The following is a 17,261-nucleotide window of genomic DNA, read 5'->3' as shown; positions in this document are numbered from 1 at the left end:
CAGACACTGTAAAGATAATTTTGCAAGAACTCTTGAAGTCTAAAGCCAGCTGACATACTCTATATTTCAAATTTTTGTATTTCTCCAAGTAAGACACTTCTCTGAAGAAATCAAGTACGGGGCTTTGGCATAAATACTTGTAGTGAACAAAGTGGTGACATGGATTCATCTGAACTTGTTTTGTGAGATGGTGTCATAGAACTGACAGCTCTTCTTCATCCCTTTCCAATTCTGTTGTTGCTTTATTTAGTAACAGGGATTAGTAGCTCCTTTAAAGTTTGTCAGACTTGTTTCATTTCATATATGCTGGGCGCAACTGTTTTTGAGACTAGGATGTACAAGCTACCATTATTTTAATCACCCCAAATTTCCTGTCATGAGTGATAATTTTAGGTACAACTTTTATGGAAGAAATAATAAAAAATGGTTTATCTGAAGATGGAAAGTCATTGTCTGACTTCTGGTGATTAAAATACCTGGTCACTGGCCTTACTTGAGAATGTAAAAATGTCACATGGTTGAAAAGTGGGATTTCCATCCCCACACACAAGAAGCTTCTAGTTCTTGAGGGTCTTGAGGGTGGTCAGAGATGATTATGGAAATGTTTTCTGTTGAGAGAGCCATTCCCAAATCTTTCTGAACATACTTTTCCCCAGCAGACTGCAGACATATTAGTGAAATCATGCGATGAAGATGAAGATGTTGATGGAGAAAATAATAGTGAAAGGTTTGTGCTTTTCTGTAGTCATACAAACCTAGGTGATTAACCTACAGCTTTTTTTATGACCAACCCTATGTGCTAGGCAAGAGAAACAGAAGAATAAACATTTATTTTCTTTAAAATTGTTTGGCACATTTTATTGCTTTTAATGATTGAAGAATTAATGTTAGCAACAGTGACTAGCCAGAAAGTTTGTTAATTTGCAGCTTTAGTTCAGCACTGATTGAAATTTCAGTTTTAGTTTTGTTGAGTTTTAAAATATTTACTTTCAAATTGAGGATAAAGATCTGAGCTGTTTTTATTTCCAACTTTGTTCAAATCTAGTTGTTGTTTACATGCTATAACTTGAAATTCAATGTGAAGATCAGAGAGTGGGAAAAAAAGTAATATAACTTTTATCCCCCAGAATTTTAATCATTGCCTTAAGTAAATATATCACCTATCTGCTAAAATTGCTTGGGGTTTGTAAAGAAAAAAATAAGGGGAGTGTATAGTGTTTGCTGCCCATTGAAATGATAATGTCCATTTTAAATGATAATGAGTTCCATGTCTTCTTTTTAGGGAAAATAGTATATTGCTTGATGGCAATAATAGAATATCTTCAGAGGCATTTCTGGTAAGAAAGATTTCATTTGTATACAGATACACCACATCTTATAAGAAATACAAATGTGAAGTAACACAAATTTAGCTTTTAACATCTTATTGTGGTTGGTGCTGCAAGGCTTGCAAGAGAGCTTATCATGTCACTTCACAGAAACTTAGGGCAGCAGAGCAAGTTTATGCTTATGTATCTCACATCAGAAATGTTTTGTAATGTCAATAATTGACTGCTCTTGGGGTGTGTGTCTCTATTTGTAATTCCTTCAGCTTGGAAAGTTTTTTTTTTTTTTTCCTTGAAATTTCTAGAAGTGGTGGAACTGATTAAGTACCTGATTTCCAGCTGCTAAGTAATAATAAAATAGTTCTGTTCTTTAAATACAGGATTCAAGTAGCAAGACTTGTGATCTTAATGCAAACACTGATTCAGAGGTGTTGGGGGATGGCAGCGCCAGTGTTCCCGAGGAGGCTCCGGGTGTCCAAGTACCACATCTGGATCTGAAGAATGTATCTGATGGTGACAAATGGGAAGGTAATTTTCACTCTTTAGCTCACAGTATAGTTAGGGAGGAGTGATAAATAAAACAGTTTACAAAGTTGAAGCTGCAGACAACAACATGTTCCTGTGCACGTGGTAAGATCAACCAAGTCATGACATAGGTCTCATCTTGTTTCAGAACCATCTGCAACTTAATTAAGGACCTTAAAAAAATAAGGAAAAACTAAAGAAAGAAAGCAAAAAAGTCCCAAGTTTCATTCATGTTCTATTTGGTTTTTTTTGGTGGGTTTTTTTGGGTTTTTTTGTTTTTGTTTTTGTTTTTTTTGGTTTTTTTTTTTGTTTTTTTGTTTTTTTGTTTTTTTTTTGAAGTTCCATGACCCTCTCATCCAAGTCTTTAAAAACACTTTGTCTAATTATATAATTTAGTTAAAATTCTCATGTCTTGTTTGTCTTTGTTTTATTAAATGTAGATTATTGAATTATAACTGAATTTGACTTAAAATCACTAACCTGCCAAACACAGCAGTTCATATTTCAATTTTTCTGAAAAATCTGTCAGTTGTTTTGGTTTCTGTGTCATTGGACAACTTGAAGCAGCTCTAAATTTTCAGATAAAGGCTGAGGTTGCAGATGGATATTTTTCTGTGCCCCTTCTCCTTCCACGATTTTCACTTTAGGAAAAGAAAATACTTGTTAGAGTTTTCTCTCAGACAAGATTCCCTGTGTTTGTGACCTTGTTCTTCACTGCCTTCCAGGCTTAGCAATCCCCTGAGCTTGTGACTTGACTGAATTTTATTGTTCAAGTGTCTGGTAATAACTGTTAAGACTTGTTTTACTTAAAACAACCATAAGCCCTTTGTAACCAGAGCAAAACACTCTTGTCAATACTTTCTTTTCAAAATACTTCTCTTTTTGTCTTCCTTATATCATGTGTCCTCTGCCTGGTGTTGATATTTGGAGTCATCACACCTTAAAAAATGCAAGTGATCTAAGCTGCTAAACCCCTGTGAGCTGTCACTGACAGTGGAGTGGCCACAGGCACTTGTTTCTGGTTTGGAAAACTTGCAATACAAATTGATAGATGTAGTGCTGGTAAACTGTGCAGGGACAGGGTTTTAACTTTCAGCAGGCTGTTCCAGTGAGAGCTGTTCCTTGAGATGCCTTTGAGTGTCACAGTGAAACCTTAGCAAGACACTGGTAACAAGGAATCACTGCACTTAAATTGTGGTTGCAGTGTTGGAAATACAAAAATGAGGGAAGTAAAGCTGGAATGTGCGTTCTGTAGCAGTGCAGCTTAGAGCTGTCTCACGTCAGCACATGCAGCTTTGTCCTGAAGCTCAGGTGCTGAGAATTGATCGTTACTTTGTCACTGCTGCTGGCTGTCTAGCAAATCAATTGCCTTCATGAGTCCACACTTCCCTTTAACCCTTTGGCAGATAATGAGGTTTGCAAGTTGTGGTTGGCTTCATTAATTTTGTACAGTATTTGCTGGTTGGTGCTCTTGAACCCTAGCAAACTGCACATTCACAGTGTGTCATGGTGCAGAGAAGTCAAACTGCAGGCACCCAAAGACACTGAGTCCACATTTTCAGTCTTGTTGCCCTAGTTAAGAACAGTCTAAAGCTAAAGAAAAACCCATAAAAATCCTATTTGTTTTCAGTGTTTTATTTAGTCTAATTGCTTACTTGCACACTGTTTTGTTGCATCCCCTATTTGTGTTAAGATGACTTAATATGTATTCTCAGAAGGTTTGTGGCATCCATTTTCATTATTTCCTTGAATATGCTCATGAAATTGCTTTTGGTTTTACTTCCCCAAATAGCTTTATGACCCTTGTTTTGGAAATAAAGCAGCATATCTGTTTATAAATTTATATTATATCATCTTGGTATTAAATCATGTTGTTTGCAAGAGGTCATATTTCACTGTGGAGTATTTGAACGTTGACTATTCTTCAGTCCTGTTTAGGATGGTTATTAGGAACTCAGCCTTCCAAGGCACTGCAAGTCCTTGTGACATGCACTGAAGTAGGTGACTTTGTTGAGAAATCTGTAGTCCAAATTCAGATTTTCATTGTTAAAACCAATGTAATAGATAATTCCAAGGCCTGTATGCAACAGAGTTCTTGAAAATCAACATCAAATGCTCGCTGACTCAAGGTGAAAATGCAGAATGGTTGGTTTATATTTCTGAGTGTTTTTCTGCATTTGCCCTGCTTTTTGGAAATCACCAGCATCTTTACTATTTACAAGCTCTGAGCAAAAACATTAGAGCTTGCCTTCTGTTCATGTGAGGATGCATGAGTCTCTTATTAAACTGCAATAAGTCTTTACTATTCCTCTGCCAGTTCTTTGTAAACCTTTCCAGTAAAAAGTTCAAATTGGCTGAGGACTGAGCATCCTTACCTGCCATGGGAATTGCTTGGAAGCTGAGAGTGCTCAGGGCCTGGTCCAAAACGATGGGATGTTTTTCCCTGGTACTGTATCTTCCTGCTTTACATGTTATGTATAGTTTGTTCTGACTGTGCTGTGTGTTCACTTTAGTATTTTTGCCATTCTTTTTCATTTTATTAGCGCCATGCCCTATCACTTTCCCCCTCATTGATTTCAAAACAATGCATCTGCAGAGAGAAGGGGAGGGTAAGTATGGTTCGCCATACGTTCAGTTATCTGCCTTTTGATAGTTGATGGTTTGCTTTCTAACTAACCCTTCACCTGCTGTCCCTTATATCTGGGGAATATTCTGATCTGCAGTTTTTTTTGGTTAATTCAAAAAGTCCCCTTCTTGGATCTTGCACTGTACAAACAGGCAAGATCACACTGAAAAACAGCAAAAAAAATTCCCAATCATACTTAGTAAATGTGCGATGGAAAGCAGGTACAAGGGTTATTTTTTTTTTTAAAGATTACTTTGTGGGTTTTATTGTTGTTCTGCACACTTTGAACCCAGTTTTCAAATTTCTGATTTGAACTAGAAAAAAACTAGGCAACTCTTAAAGAAAAAGGGGGGTGGGATTTTAAATAAAAGTAATTGAAAGGCTATATCAGCTTTTTTTTTTTAGGCAGTGAGAAAACCATGTCAAAGAATTATAAGGGATGTTAGCAAAGAGCTTTTCATAGGGATTTGAAAAAATTGATTGTTTTGGAATCTCCCTCCTAAAAAATCACCTTCACAAATTAAGAAATCTCTTTTTCTCAGTGGTGTCAAGATAAATTTTATCATAAAATCCAAAAACACTCCTTGAAAAAGACTTAAGCAAATGGCATTGTACCTAAAGAGGTACTGTGAGACTTAACTTCTTTAAAACCAAGAGGACAACCTTTCCAAGTACATGCATACAGTATGGCAATTAATTTCCACTGCAATGGACAGTAAGCATATTCTTCTTATTTTATATTTCTGATACATAAATAAGGCTCTTTTATACTGTTGAACTGCTCAGAAATGCCTACTCCCAAGATACACTTTGAAAAAGGGATCCTAGTGTGCATACTTCATTTCAGTACCTTTTTCTTTCAGTTATATGACAGAATTTGTAGCTTTCTGATGTATTTCACTGTTTTTATTCACTTTGTGTATGACACCACATCCTCTAGAGCATTCAAGACTAAGCATTGGGCTCACATTTTTGTTTCGACTCTTGTTTATAGTTCTGTTAACAGAAAAGTACCATTTTGTGTCTTTTTTTTAATCTTCTAGATCCATTTCCTGCTTTCAAGTCTTGGCAGGAGGACAGTGAATCTGGAGAAGCTCAGCTTTCCCCACAGGCTGGGAGGATGACCAATCATCCATTGGAAGAGGACTGTCACCCCATATTGTCACATCGGAGCTTGGATTTTGGGCAAAGCCAGCGTTTCTTACATGATCCAGAAACATTAGACTCTTCATCCAAAGCACTTTCTTTTGTTAGGTGTGTATTTTAATGCAGTCTAGTGGGCAGGAAGTGTTCCTGCCAGGATGAAAATACAGCTGTTGGAGATTTTGTGGGTTGTCATGATCTGAGTGAACTGAAGACCAAGATCAGACGTAACATTGTGTGGCCATTTGGCTGCTCTGCCTGCCCAGGAACTGCTGCAGTGAGTTAGAGTAGAGGTTCAGCTGGGGTGGGATCATGTCTCTCCAAGTGGCCACTGACAGATTTGAAGGGAAAGAGAATAAAAATAGGACAAGATTGTAGAGCTTTCCCTGGCATTTGGTCAGGACTTTGGACATATGGCACTTCCTGGGCTGAAAGTATTTATGTCCTTTGATTACCAGGCTTTGCTAGACTCTGGTCTGTGATTTTATGTAAGCCCTGGCTTTTTTTTCTTGTATTTTTTAACCTCATTTATTAAAGTAGAGGTGTCACTAAACAACTGCAGGTTACTTGTATGAACGGGATGGTGTGACTCTCCAAATCTCTGAATAACCCATGATCTGTTCTGTCTGCTACTGTTACTGGGAAAGGGAAGTTGAGAAGAATTTTCCTGCTTGTTAGGGAAGAGATAATTTCATAAAAATGAAAAAACCTGAAAGAGGAGATTAGAGCAAGTTTAGAGTTTCTAGTTGTCTGTCTGGCAGATTTATTGATGCAAAAAGATCCTTGTGCAGTTTTCTCCAATTAACCACAGAAGATATTTAACAAGTACTGTTAAAATGGTTTAGAAGACTAGTGTGCAGGAAAGTGCTGATGGTCATAGCTCTCCTCATTCTGAAACTAATAAGGATCTGCTCTAGTAGATTATTAGATTAGTATTGCTAATATCTTGAACTACATAGATGTCACCGACTGTGTTGAGAAATATTTCAGGCACCTTGTATAATAAGTGTTCTGGAAAATTCTCATGTTGTTCTTAAAACAAAAATGCTTTGCAAGAGCACCAAATGTCAAAGAGCTATGTTAAAGATTATATAAAACCAAAACCACATACTTTATAAGTCTTTAAGTAAAATTTAAGAGTTTTTTTAGGAAGACTAACAAATCCTGTGGATACTTTTTGGCTTAAGTATCTCTTAACTTGCCTGAGACAGTTGAATGAAGCTGTTGAAATACCAAGGATTGTTCAGTAGTATTTTCTAGCCTGGGCTTTATTATGTGCCCACTGCTTGAAGAACAACTGAGTATGTAGTGATTTAGGTAAATAACCTAGGCACCAGAAAGTTGGCAATTAATGGTACATTACACTTCAAATACAGTTTTTCTGTTGTGGGTATTACTGATGTTAGAGAGATAAAAATAACATCACATCTTGAAGGCAGCAGCTCAAAGCAGTTTGGGCAAATAGCTCTGAAAACTTGAAATTATTAGATTATGAACTGGAGAAAAAATGAAATTATTCATCTCTTACTTAAATATACATGTTTGCTCCTCATTTAATTATCTAAATGACATATTTAAAATATTTTTAAACAGAACACGAAGAGCATCCTTTAGCTCAAAAGATGACAAAAGGGAAGACAAGACACCTTATCAGCTTGTCAAGAAATTACAGAAAAAAATAAAGCAATTTGAGGAACAGTTTGAAAAAGAGAAAAACAGTAAGGTAGGTTAGCACTTCTGGTTTTCTTCAGGATGAAGGGCTGCATGGGAGAGCTGAGTGACTTGTAGTTTATCACTGAATAACTGTGTTCACAAATGAGAATTCTGTTACGTGCTGCTCTCTGCGAAGGGGAGCTGAGCAACAGCAATATTAGAAAATGTGCCAGAATGCCAGAGCCAAAGGAGAACAGAGTGACAGTTCTGCTGTGAGACTGAGGGTATTTCAGATGAGGTGTGTGGAAAAGCAGAAGTGTCTTACTGCTCTATGGCTCAGCTGCTGAAGTTGTTTCAGTTTTGTTTTCACAAGTGTTGTCCCTATCTTGGCACTGACATCTGATACTGAGTGGCATTCCTGTAACTGTTCACATTCACCATCACAAATATTACCAAATCTTGAAAGAAGTATTTATAAACAAGATTTAGTGTGTTTGTTTTAATATGTAGTTTATTTGTATTTTTTTCAGCCCTCCTATAGTGATATTGCAGCCAATCCAAAAGTTTTAAAATGGATGACTGAACTTACCAAATTGAGAAAGCAAATAAAAGGTAAGAGATGGCTACAGTTTTTCATTCTCTACCAATACAAATTATCTCCATGACTGAAATGGCTAAGTCATTCAATGAAATGTCACAGCACACAAAAATGTTTCATTTCTGCATTCTGCACTATTCAAAAATCAAATTAATCTTATTCTATCATTCTTCAGGAGCGAAACTTCCCCTATGCAAATTGCTATGTTCCTGTATTTGCAGTTAAACAAAGTGAGGGTGTTATTTCTTTTAAACCTTTGGATTGAGCCAGTTTTCCCATTTCAGATGCAAAGCAGAGGAGCTCAGAGGGAGAATTCATACCTCAAACACGTCCACGAAGTAACACTCTTCCAAAAAGCTTTGGTTCCTCTCTTGACCAAGAGGATGAAGAAAATGAAGATGAGATGCGGGTTGTGCAGAAGGAGAAGAAGCCCACCAAGGAGGCAACACTTGAACTCATTTTGAAAAGATTAAAGGAGAAACGAGTTGAGAGATGTTTACCAGAAGATATAAAGGTAAGCATAAGGTTATGGATAGGCTCTTCCTAAGAGCATGAGGGGGAAATAGAGCACTGTCAGACACTAGAGGTACCACTTTATCAACGTGCTGATTCCTCTGGCTAGCAGCCCTTTGCAAGGCCATCATATTTCAGACTCAGTGGGGAAGTCATCAAGGTGTGAACCACATTTTCCTTGCTCCATATTAAAATATTTGCAAGTATGTGCTGACAATATTGAACAGCTTTAAATGGAAGAAGGTGGGTTGTATGATAACTAAGTTAATTTTGGCTTAGGCATCTGTATAGCGAGTAAAAGTGACTTGTGTTTGATTAAATGCTAATTATTCTTGATAGAAAATGACAAAGGACCATTTGGTAGAAGAGAAAACATCTCTGCAGAAGAGCCTCCTGTATTATGAAAGCCAACATGGACGGCCGGTAATGCTTGGCTTTATTTCAAACTGTGTCATTGTGTACATAGACAGCAGTAACTCTCAGGCAATACTAAGACTAGAATTTAATGCTGGTGTGGGGGTTCTTCTTTTTCCAAAACACAAAGGTATCTGTTGGCCTTCATGTTGGCATCTGAGGAACTTGCTGCATTGACTTCTAAAAAAAAAGAAAAAGTATGTATTAATAGGCCCCCTTTTCAGAAATCAGCAGGTTATTGGAGTTGCAAAGGGATGGGTGTCATTTTGTGCCTTATATGTCTGTGAGGCAAAGAGATGTCTTAAAAATAAGCAAGATTATTGAATTTCCTGTGAAAAGACTGGGAATGTTATTCTGGATTTTGCAGAAACAGATATGAAAAGAAGTTCCCACCTCCCTTCTCTACAGTTCATCTTTTTCTTTTTTTTCCCTTTCATTTCTGTAGAACCATCGTCATAGCCAGGCACACATCTTTCCCCCAGTTCTTGGTCCTTTTTTACCTCTTTTCCATGGATATTTAAAGACAGAGGGCTTGCCTGTGCTGCTGCTCCCCTGATTTTTAGGAAGTGTTTGAAGTCTTTTCACTGAAAAAGCACCCACTTACTCCCTTTTATCCGCATAAACCCCCTTTGACACACACAGTTTAAGGTAGTTTTGTATTCCTAGTTGGAGTGTTGATGGCCTGGCAGGAGAAGCACACGGCTTTGTGTTTGCTTGTCTGTGATTGAGTGACCAGTATAATTAATTCTGTGGTTTCTCTGCCTCTAGGTTACTAGAGAAGAAAGACATATTGTGAAGCCACTTTATGACAGATACAGACTTGTAAAACAAATGTTAACTAGAGCAAGCATTACTCCTATTCTTGTGAGTAAAACAAATGCTATTTCTGTTTATTTTCCCACTTCTGAAATGTGAGGCTGCCTTTAGAAGAGCTAGTAACACTGTTCTGTGAAACATCTTTCTTGTGGAAGATATAAGATGTTGTTGTCGTTGTACTTGAGGCATTTGATCAATTTACTGCTGAGAACAGAGCAGTTCTAAGCTGTGGCCTTGATGGCTCTTGGGAATTAAATAGTTCTCTGTGCAAGTAAGTGAGCTGTGCTAGCTTACTGTGGTTGAGATGTTCCCAAGTGCTAGGTATGGATCCACAGGACATACTGTACTTTTAGTCCTCCCCAGAATAGTAACACCAGTTGCAGTGCAGGTTGCTGTCAGCAGAGGCTTGAGTGACAGGATTGCCGTCAGAACCATTTCATTCCTTCATGCTTCCCCAGAGAGAGACATGTTACCAGCACCTGCAGCATCTCTACAACATCTGTGGTTTTTCATTGTGTTTTCACTTCATTTCCTTCTGGATTTTCTATCCTCTCTCTGTGGTCTTCTAAGAGATGAGGAAGGAAAAGTTTTCATGCTGTGCAAAGAAATTGGTGTAATCTTGTTTATAGTACCTGTAAAACAGCTGGGGAATGACAGCCAGCTGGTTTGTTCTGCATGAGCCATAATCCAAGGCTTGCATACTGACCCAGACTTGCAAAATACCTGTTTGGATGTTGGCTACTAACCCTTTTGGAAGGAAGGGACTGCATAGCTGATGGGAGATAATCTCTTTGCGTACAGACAGTTCTTCCCAGACACAGGTAGCTGGGTTTACTCAGCAGGAACTGAATTTGCTGTTACATTGTCACAGACAGTCTTAGCTCTCCCCTGTAAACTGGAGTACACTGAGATAAAGGGACCAGGTCAAGATTCTGCCTTTCTTGCATGTACATTTTTTTGTTTTGGAGGCTCTTTGATGAGAAGCATGATTTGCATCACAGTCAAGTTTAAAGGCTTTTATATCAGAATCCCTTTCTGAACTCCATAAACACAGGTTGCTTTTAGGCACCAGTGCATTTCTCTGTTACTGGTGAGTCACAGCTATTTGGTAGTGCCCTTGACTGACTGAGCTCTATCCCATCTCTCCCCTCAGAAATCTGACTCTTCAGCTGAGATAGATTTTACATTCTGGGTAGCCTTATAACTGTACCAGTCATTCTGGATTTTGGCTGTGAAATAAATAGAAGGATGATAGCCCACCAGAAGGATTTTAAATTCAGGAGAGATGTCAGTAACATGATTCCTAATCTGTGCTGTAGGCAACACCTGTAAAATCTTTTTCACAGGTTTTTACTTTTGAAACCTGTAAGAAATATGAGGAGCTCTCTCTTACTGCTAAGGATTGTTCAGTGGTAACTCCTAAGTAGTCTATATTCAGTGCCAGATATTTCAAGAATGGATTTTTAGATTTATATGACAATTGATTCCATGAGCTATCTCTTACTGTATCCTGGTACACTAATGACATGCACTGAAGCCTGTGTGGAAATGTCCAGAGAAGCAGGAGATTATTTACCTTTCATGAACTAAAGTTTTTGACAGGTCATTGTCTGTGTGACTTTTGTGTTTCACCTTTTTCCTGTCCAGAGACCATCTGTTGTTATTGCCTCTGCTGCCTGGAGATAAGGGATGAGCAGGACATTGTGGCAGGTGTGCAACAGGCACCTGGACAGCACAGGGACACCTACTTTAGGCTGGAGTTCAAAGGATTTTCACTCTGATGTGGCAACAAATAGCTCTGATTTCACACTTCCAACTGCATGGCTTCAGAGGGGTCTGGAAAAAGAACCTGACAAGATTATTCCCAATGGATGCCTGGCAGGAGATAACCAGCTCTGGCCTCTGTAGCTGTGCTTAGATTTGGGAGGATCAAGACAAAATACAAATTCAGAGCTATCATTGCACTTTATGAATCTTCTACAAAACATGGAGAGAGCAAATACTTTTTATTTTAAGTCTGAAAAGGAATATTTTAAAATAAATTATAAGCGACAACATTTATTTCTGTGTCAAGGATACCTTGGGTATCTGAGCTTTTTGGGTTATATGGTTATTTTATTTGTGCTCTGTAAGTATGATTGCAGTCTTTTATTCATCTCTGAGAGGAAATACTGGGTGACTTCAACATAATTCTGACTTCAAACAGCACTTGATATCTTACTGTACATTTTGAAACAAATTTCCTTTTTTTTTTAAGGGATCACCATCAACCAAGAGGCGGGGGCAGATGTTACAGCCCATTATTGAAGGTGAAACTGCCCATTTTTTTGAAGAAATTAAGGTAGGTAGAGTGCATTTAAAAATACTTCCCAGCACTGGTAATAGGGAACTGAAATACATCATATTTGTTGTGAATTTCTGTTTTCACTTTCAGGAAGAAGAGGAGGAAAGTGATGGTTTTTCTGCAGACCTGAGCGATATCTTAAAAACTGCTGCCCAAGCACAGCCCATTCTAAGCCCAGTTGAAAACTCTGAGTCTGATATTGAAGATGGTCAAGAGAAACTCACCCGGGACCTGAGGCTCTCCAGCACCCGAGCTGCTTCTATGTATGGACAATTAAGTGGAAAATTAAATTATAGTAGTTGTAATTATTGTAGTTAGAGTCACAATACTAAATCTATGATGTTGGGTAGAAGGGAGTGACATGTTCAGCACTTCTCAGGAAATGTTTGGATTGAATGAGTGTTCTTTGCTCTGACATGTCTGACTAAGATCTTTTTGTACTCAGTGAATTATTTAGTATCTTCTAAACCTTCTTCAGCCTTGCTTGAGCTGTGTAGACAGCAGAAAATTTATACCCCTTTATTAACTGCTAGTTTGTTCTCAATATTTCACTTTCAAACTGACAGCATGTTCCTTATGAGCCAGACAAATAAATTATTAGCGCAACTAGCTCAATTGTTTCTGAGGAATTTAAATTCTATTGTATGGCCAATATATTTTTCTTTCACTTGAAATTTTTAGGCCTGAATTATTGGAGCAACTGTGGAAAGCCAGAGCTGAGAAAAAGAAGCTACGTAAGACATTACGAGAATTTGAAGAGGAGTTTTATCAGCAGAATGGAAGGTTTGTTTAGCATAAAAGCAGATTTTTTTGATGCTGAGCTGCAGCCTCATAGCCAAGTATATTTTCTAACTTTGAATGTTGTCATCTGGAATCTGATCTGTTTTGATCTGCTGTGAATAATCTCCTGAGGAAGATAACTTAGTGTATTTTTAACAGCTCACTTGAAAAAAAAGTACAGTAGTTTCACGAATACAAGCCGCACGGATTATAAGCCGCACTTCCGGTGCCTCGACAATGTTGCTGTCTTTGTCAATAGATAAGCCGTACCCCGAATATTAGCCGCACTTTCGTTCGTCGCGAGAATCCGTGCGCAGCTTTCACAAATTGGCCAATTAGTAACAGGATCGCGGCATAGCGGGCTTTACTGGCTCGGGGCGGGGCCAGGAAGGCTCGGCCCGCTCATGGTTGCTGACGGGGCCGGGTGGCCCAGCTCAGCGCCACGGCTCGGCGGGGCTGGCTGGGTGGTGCTGCCGCCACCGCCGGGCTCGCTGGCCCCCCTCTCCCGTCAGCACCGCCCCGCTGCCGCGTTCCCTAGCCCTGCCGGCAGGGCTGCCGCCGCCGGGCTCGCTGGCCGCCCCCTCCCGTCTGCACCGCCGCCGCGTTTCCTCGCCCTGGCCGGCACTGCAGGCCCCCGCACCGCCGGGCTCCCCCACGCTGCTGGCCCCGATTCTGCTGGGCTTCCCCCGCTGCCAGGCAGCCCCACCCGTCGGCCTTCCTGCTTCTGCCATGCTCCCCTGCACTGCTAGCCCCAGTTCTCCCAGGCTCCCCCGCCCTGCTGACCCGGGCTCTGCCGCCCCCCTGCCCCGCCCTGCTGGCTCAGGCTCAGCCGCCCGCCCCCCGCACTGCTGGCCCCGCCTCTGCCAGGCTTTCCCACCTCTGCCGGGGCCGGCTGGGCTCCAGCTTGGCTTGGGGCTGCCGCGGGCTCTCACTTCCGTGTTGGCAGCTTTTAGAATTTTGTTAATGTATTAGCCGCCCCGGAATATTGGCCGCACTTCCGGGTTTCCACCAAAATTTTGGTCAAATTGGTGCGGCTTGTATTCGTGAAATTACTGTATTTAAAAATATCTACTAAAAAGTATAGTTTAAAGAAAAAAACCCAACAAAACCTATTATCCCTGTTCTGTAACACAGGGCAGGGAAATTTACCCATTTGCCCCTTGTTCCAGTAGGTCAGTTCTGGTAGTGGATATTTGCTGTACCAGTAAGGATTTTTTATAATTTTTATTCTTTTTCATATTGTTTAGTTCTTCTAGGCTTCTTACTTTAATTTGTTTGCCAATTAGTTGGATTGCATTGCTGCCATTGTATTTTCAAGATATGTCATGAACAAAACTAAGATCCCTCCTAAGAGGTGACTTCCTTGACTGGCAAATGCTCTCACTTGGCTGTGCCTTCTCCTGTATTTCTTCTGAACTACAGACTCCTGGACCACTGCTCACCCAAATTCCAGTAATGTGGCTTCACCATGCACTTACTGAATTTGGGACAAATAGATTATTTATTATAGTCCAGTAAGAATAATGCTCTGCTGCCAATGTAAATTTAAATTTGTCTTTTTCTGCAGTGTGTACACGGGATCTGAAATTAAACTCCTCATATCCTGTTAGTAAAATTCTCAGGAGAGCTTAGGGCAGTGATTATTTACCCTATGCTGCAGCAGGTGTGCTGAATAAATGCTGCTGGGTTTTCAATTCAGTTTTTTAGGTGATGGCAGTTTCATCTGCAATAAACTGAAATATAATGTCATGCCTGTTATTGGTGAACAAGCTGCCAATAATGTATTTATCGGCCCTAAAATAACTTCCTGTGGCTGCTTCTATGTTTGGCTTGCTGCAGGATGGAGGATTTAGTTGAAATTTTGATGTTTTTCTTTTTACAGGAACGTACAGAAAGAAGATCGGGTCCCAATGCTGGATGAGTACAGGGAGTACAAGAAAATCAAAGCCAAACTGAGGCTCTTAGAAGTCCTTATCAGCAAGCAAGATTCTTCAAAATCAATTTAAATTATATTCCTCCAACCTGTTGAGTAACATACTGTTTCCATGTACTACCCCTGTACTTATTGGGTGCTTGTGTTCATGTGTCATGCACTGTTGAAAGAATCCAGTTTGTGCACTTTACTATGGTGCCACTAGGACATGTTTGAAGGGTAAGTAGGTCCTGTCTAGAGAGCAAATAAGGTTTCTGAGTTTGAGACTGCTCTATCCAACTTTAGCAAACACAGTTTCCATCGAAGTTTTGTATTCCAGATGGATCCCGTTCCAAAACAACCGTAACTTTTTTTTTCCTTTGGCATTCAAGAACTTTGAGACTTTTGTTATTACCAACCTTTTGCATTGTTGAAGAAATTATTAATACTGTAATGCTACACTGAACTACTCCTCTTGCCTAAAAAATTCAGCAAATTAAGGGTACAGCTCTTAATTCCTGGAACACTTAAACAGACTGTAATTCCTTTCAAAGGACTGCTGTGGAACAACTTTGATTTCTTTGTATTCTAAATTGCACCTATACACAGTTAATAATTAACGTCTATGGATTTTGCTCATTAGCGGTCACGTTTCCTCCTTGATAAAGATGACAGTGGACAAACCAGAAAGTGACCTTTTCTTAGTGGCTTTTAAACCTTGGAAAACTGAAAAGTTCAATCACATGCTGCCTACAGGACTCATGTCATTGTTGTTCATTTGATCCCTTTTTCGGTTGTTATCAGCCAGTGGTGACGTAGTGTTTGGGCTGAATTGGATACGGCATCTCCGCTTTCAGAAGATTTGAGGAGCACAGTGAACACTTTGGTGTTTGGGAAATCTGGTGGCGCTCAGTCTTGTGTGGCTCCACAGAAAGGAGCTGGCTTAGGACAGTTAAAATCCCACTGTACCTGAAATGAGTATGGTATCAAGGGCTAAAATCAGTGTAGTTAACATGCACCACAGGGAGAAGCGTTGGTTTGGAGTGGAAAGATTACTGCTGTTTATCACGGTTTTGTTTTACAGTTGGAGAATAAAAATACATTATCTAATCCTTACGATGTAAGCAAAACAGTTTATGAGCCTTGCATGATTTAGCTTCAGAGTTGAATCTAAATAATGTTTTGAGTATCACATCTGCTGTGCTGAATGATGATTTAGGGACTAGCTTTGCTCTGCAGCAGCCATCCGCAGCTGTTTCTGATCTGGCAAAATCAAAATGTTAATTTCAGCTGGTGCTTTCTCAGTTTTTTGGGTTTTTTTATTTCAGTGTATCAGTTTGATTGTGGCCATGTTTTGCATGCACCTACTCTCACTGCATGTTTTTATGACTGGCTAATGTCAACATAGCAATGATTCACTCTGCTTTATGAAAGACCAAAAATGAACTTTCTCATGATGTAAGAAATGGCTCGCATGTAACCTCAGAGACTTGCTGTTCTGTCATGAAGCATATTAAATAGGTTGCAAGTAGGATTTTTAGTGCTCAGATTTCATTTGTGTACTGTAGAGTACTTCTTGGTTTGTTTTACTCTGCTTGTAGGCATGTAATTTTGGAATTCAGAAAAAAAGCACTAAAACTATTGAGCACTGGTGGTATGCCTTTTTTTTTTCTCTTTTTTTTTTTTTTTTGCCACAAAGTGATCTGGGACCTTAGAGAATTATGAGGTTAAAGTAGTCTTGAGACCATTTACCAATTTTATTCAGTTCCATTGTGCAATGTACACTTCAGTTCCTTTTCTATCAGTCTGCAGACACGGGTGTATCCAAACATTGAAACTAATGTGTACTGTATAGTGTTGTACATGAATGTTTGTGTTTTATATACCACATGCAAAATGTCAATATGCACTATTTAAATGTTTTAAATAATATATTCCTCCTTTATAATGCTTAAATCTATATGATTCCAATATTTTTATAAGTGAGTGAGTGATCAGACTGGTTCCAATTCAGAATTAACAGCTGCTTTGTGTTTGTTATGCAGTGTTTGGCTGTTTATTCAGTATAGTAGATAAGCATGGCAACAGTTATGCTGAGTGTGTTTTGTGCCATCCTTGTTGAGCAATAAATAAATGGTAGAACTAGGCATTTTGTGATATAAGTTTTACTTTGGTAAAAGCAAAACCTATATATCTATATGGATATATAGATATGGAATATATATAACTAAACCAGATATAATTGCATTGCTATGTCTGGTGCTCATTGTATAGACTTTTATAATAAAAGTACCTTAACCTTTATTGTCTTGTATCCTTGTTTCTCATCATGCTTTCTCCTCCACTGCCGTCTCTTGAAAACGAGTGCTGAGCCTTTTGCTGCTGCTGTTTGTAGCTGCAGGGCGTTGTGGGGTGGGTCCGAATTTCTCGGTCTGCCCTGGGGGTGGCTTGGGTGAAGCTGCATCCCCTGGAGCCGTGTTCTGCCCTGCAGGCAGCTCCTGCACTGACAGCTTGGGTCCTGGTTCCTGCTGGGAGTGCGTGGGGAGGGAGCCACCGCTGGGACAATTCATTCACTGCCAGTGAACGCACCCTCAGCTGAGCGCATCGGTTGT

At 39.4% G+C, this 17,261-nt stretch overlaps 1 protein-coding gene across 5 annotated transcripts in view; it reads left to right on the top strand.

Moving 5' to 3' along the window:
• FAM13B (family with sequence similarity 13 member B) overlaps positions 1–16,953 on the top strand; it is a 45,260-nt gene extending 28,307 nt beyond the window's left edge. For 2 of the 5 annotated variants that reach the window (XM_033072909.1, XM_033072910.1), the window contains exons 12-25: positions 657–727; positions 1,283–1,337; positions 1,706–1,853; positions 4,394–4,459; positions 5,520–5,730; positions 7,213–7,342; positions 7,803–7,884; positions 8,155–8,384; positions 8,723–8,806; positions 9,566–9,661; positions 11,871–11,954; positions 12,048–12,220; positions 12,639–12,740; positions 14,620–16,953. In XM_033072909.1, coding sequence (XP_032928800.1) covers positions 657–727; positions 1,283–1,337; positions 1,706–1,853; positions 4,394–4,459; positions 5,520–5,730; positions 7,213–7,342; positions 7,803–7,884; positions 8,155–8,384; positions 8,723–8,806; positions 9,566–9,661; positions 11,871–11,954; positions 12,048–12,220; positions 12,639–12,740; positions 14,620–14,743 — 1,656 coding nt within the window. In that variant the 3' untranslated portion in view covers positions 14,744–16,953. The remainder of the gene's footprint in view (positions 1–656; positions 728–1,282; positions 1,338–1,705; positions 1,854–4,393; positions 4,460–5,519; positions 5,731–7,212; positions 7,343–7,802; positions 7,885–8,154; positions 8,385–8,722; positions 8,807–9,565; positions 9,662–11,870; positions 11,955–12,047; positions 12,221–12,638; positions 12,741–14,619) is intronic. The other 3 variants (XM_033072911.2, XM_033072913.2, XM_033072912.2) reach the window with 3 other exon arrangements.
• The last annotated feature ends 308 nt before the right edge of the window (positions 16,954–17,261 follow it).

This window comes from Catharus ustulatus, chromosome 15 (assembly GCF_009819885.2).
Source record: "Catharus ustulatus isolate bCatUst1 chromosome 15, bCatUst1.pri.v2, whole genome shotgun sequence".
Lineage (NCBI taxonomy): Eukaryota > Metazoa > Chordata > Aves > Passeriformes > Turdidae > Catharus > Catharus ustulatus.
The sequence above is the reverse complement of the archived record's forward strand: the minus strand, read 5'-3'. Positions and strand labels throughout refer to the sequence as shown.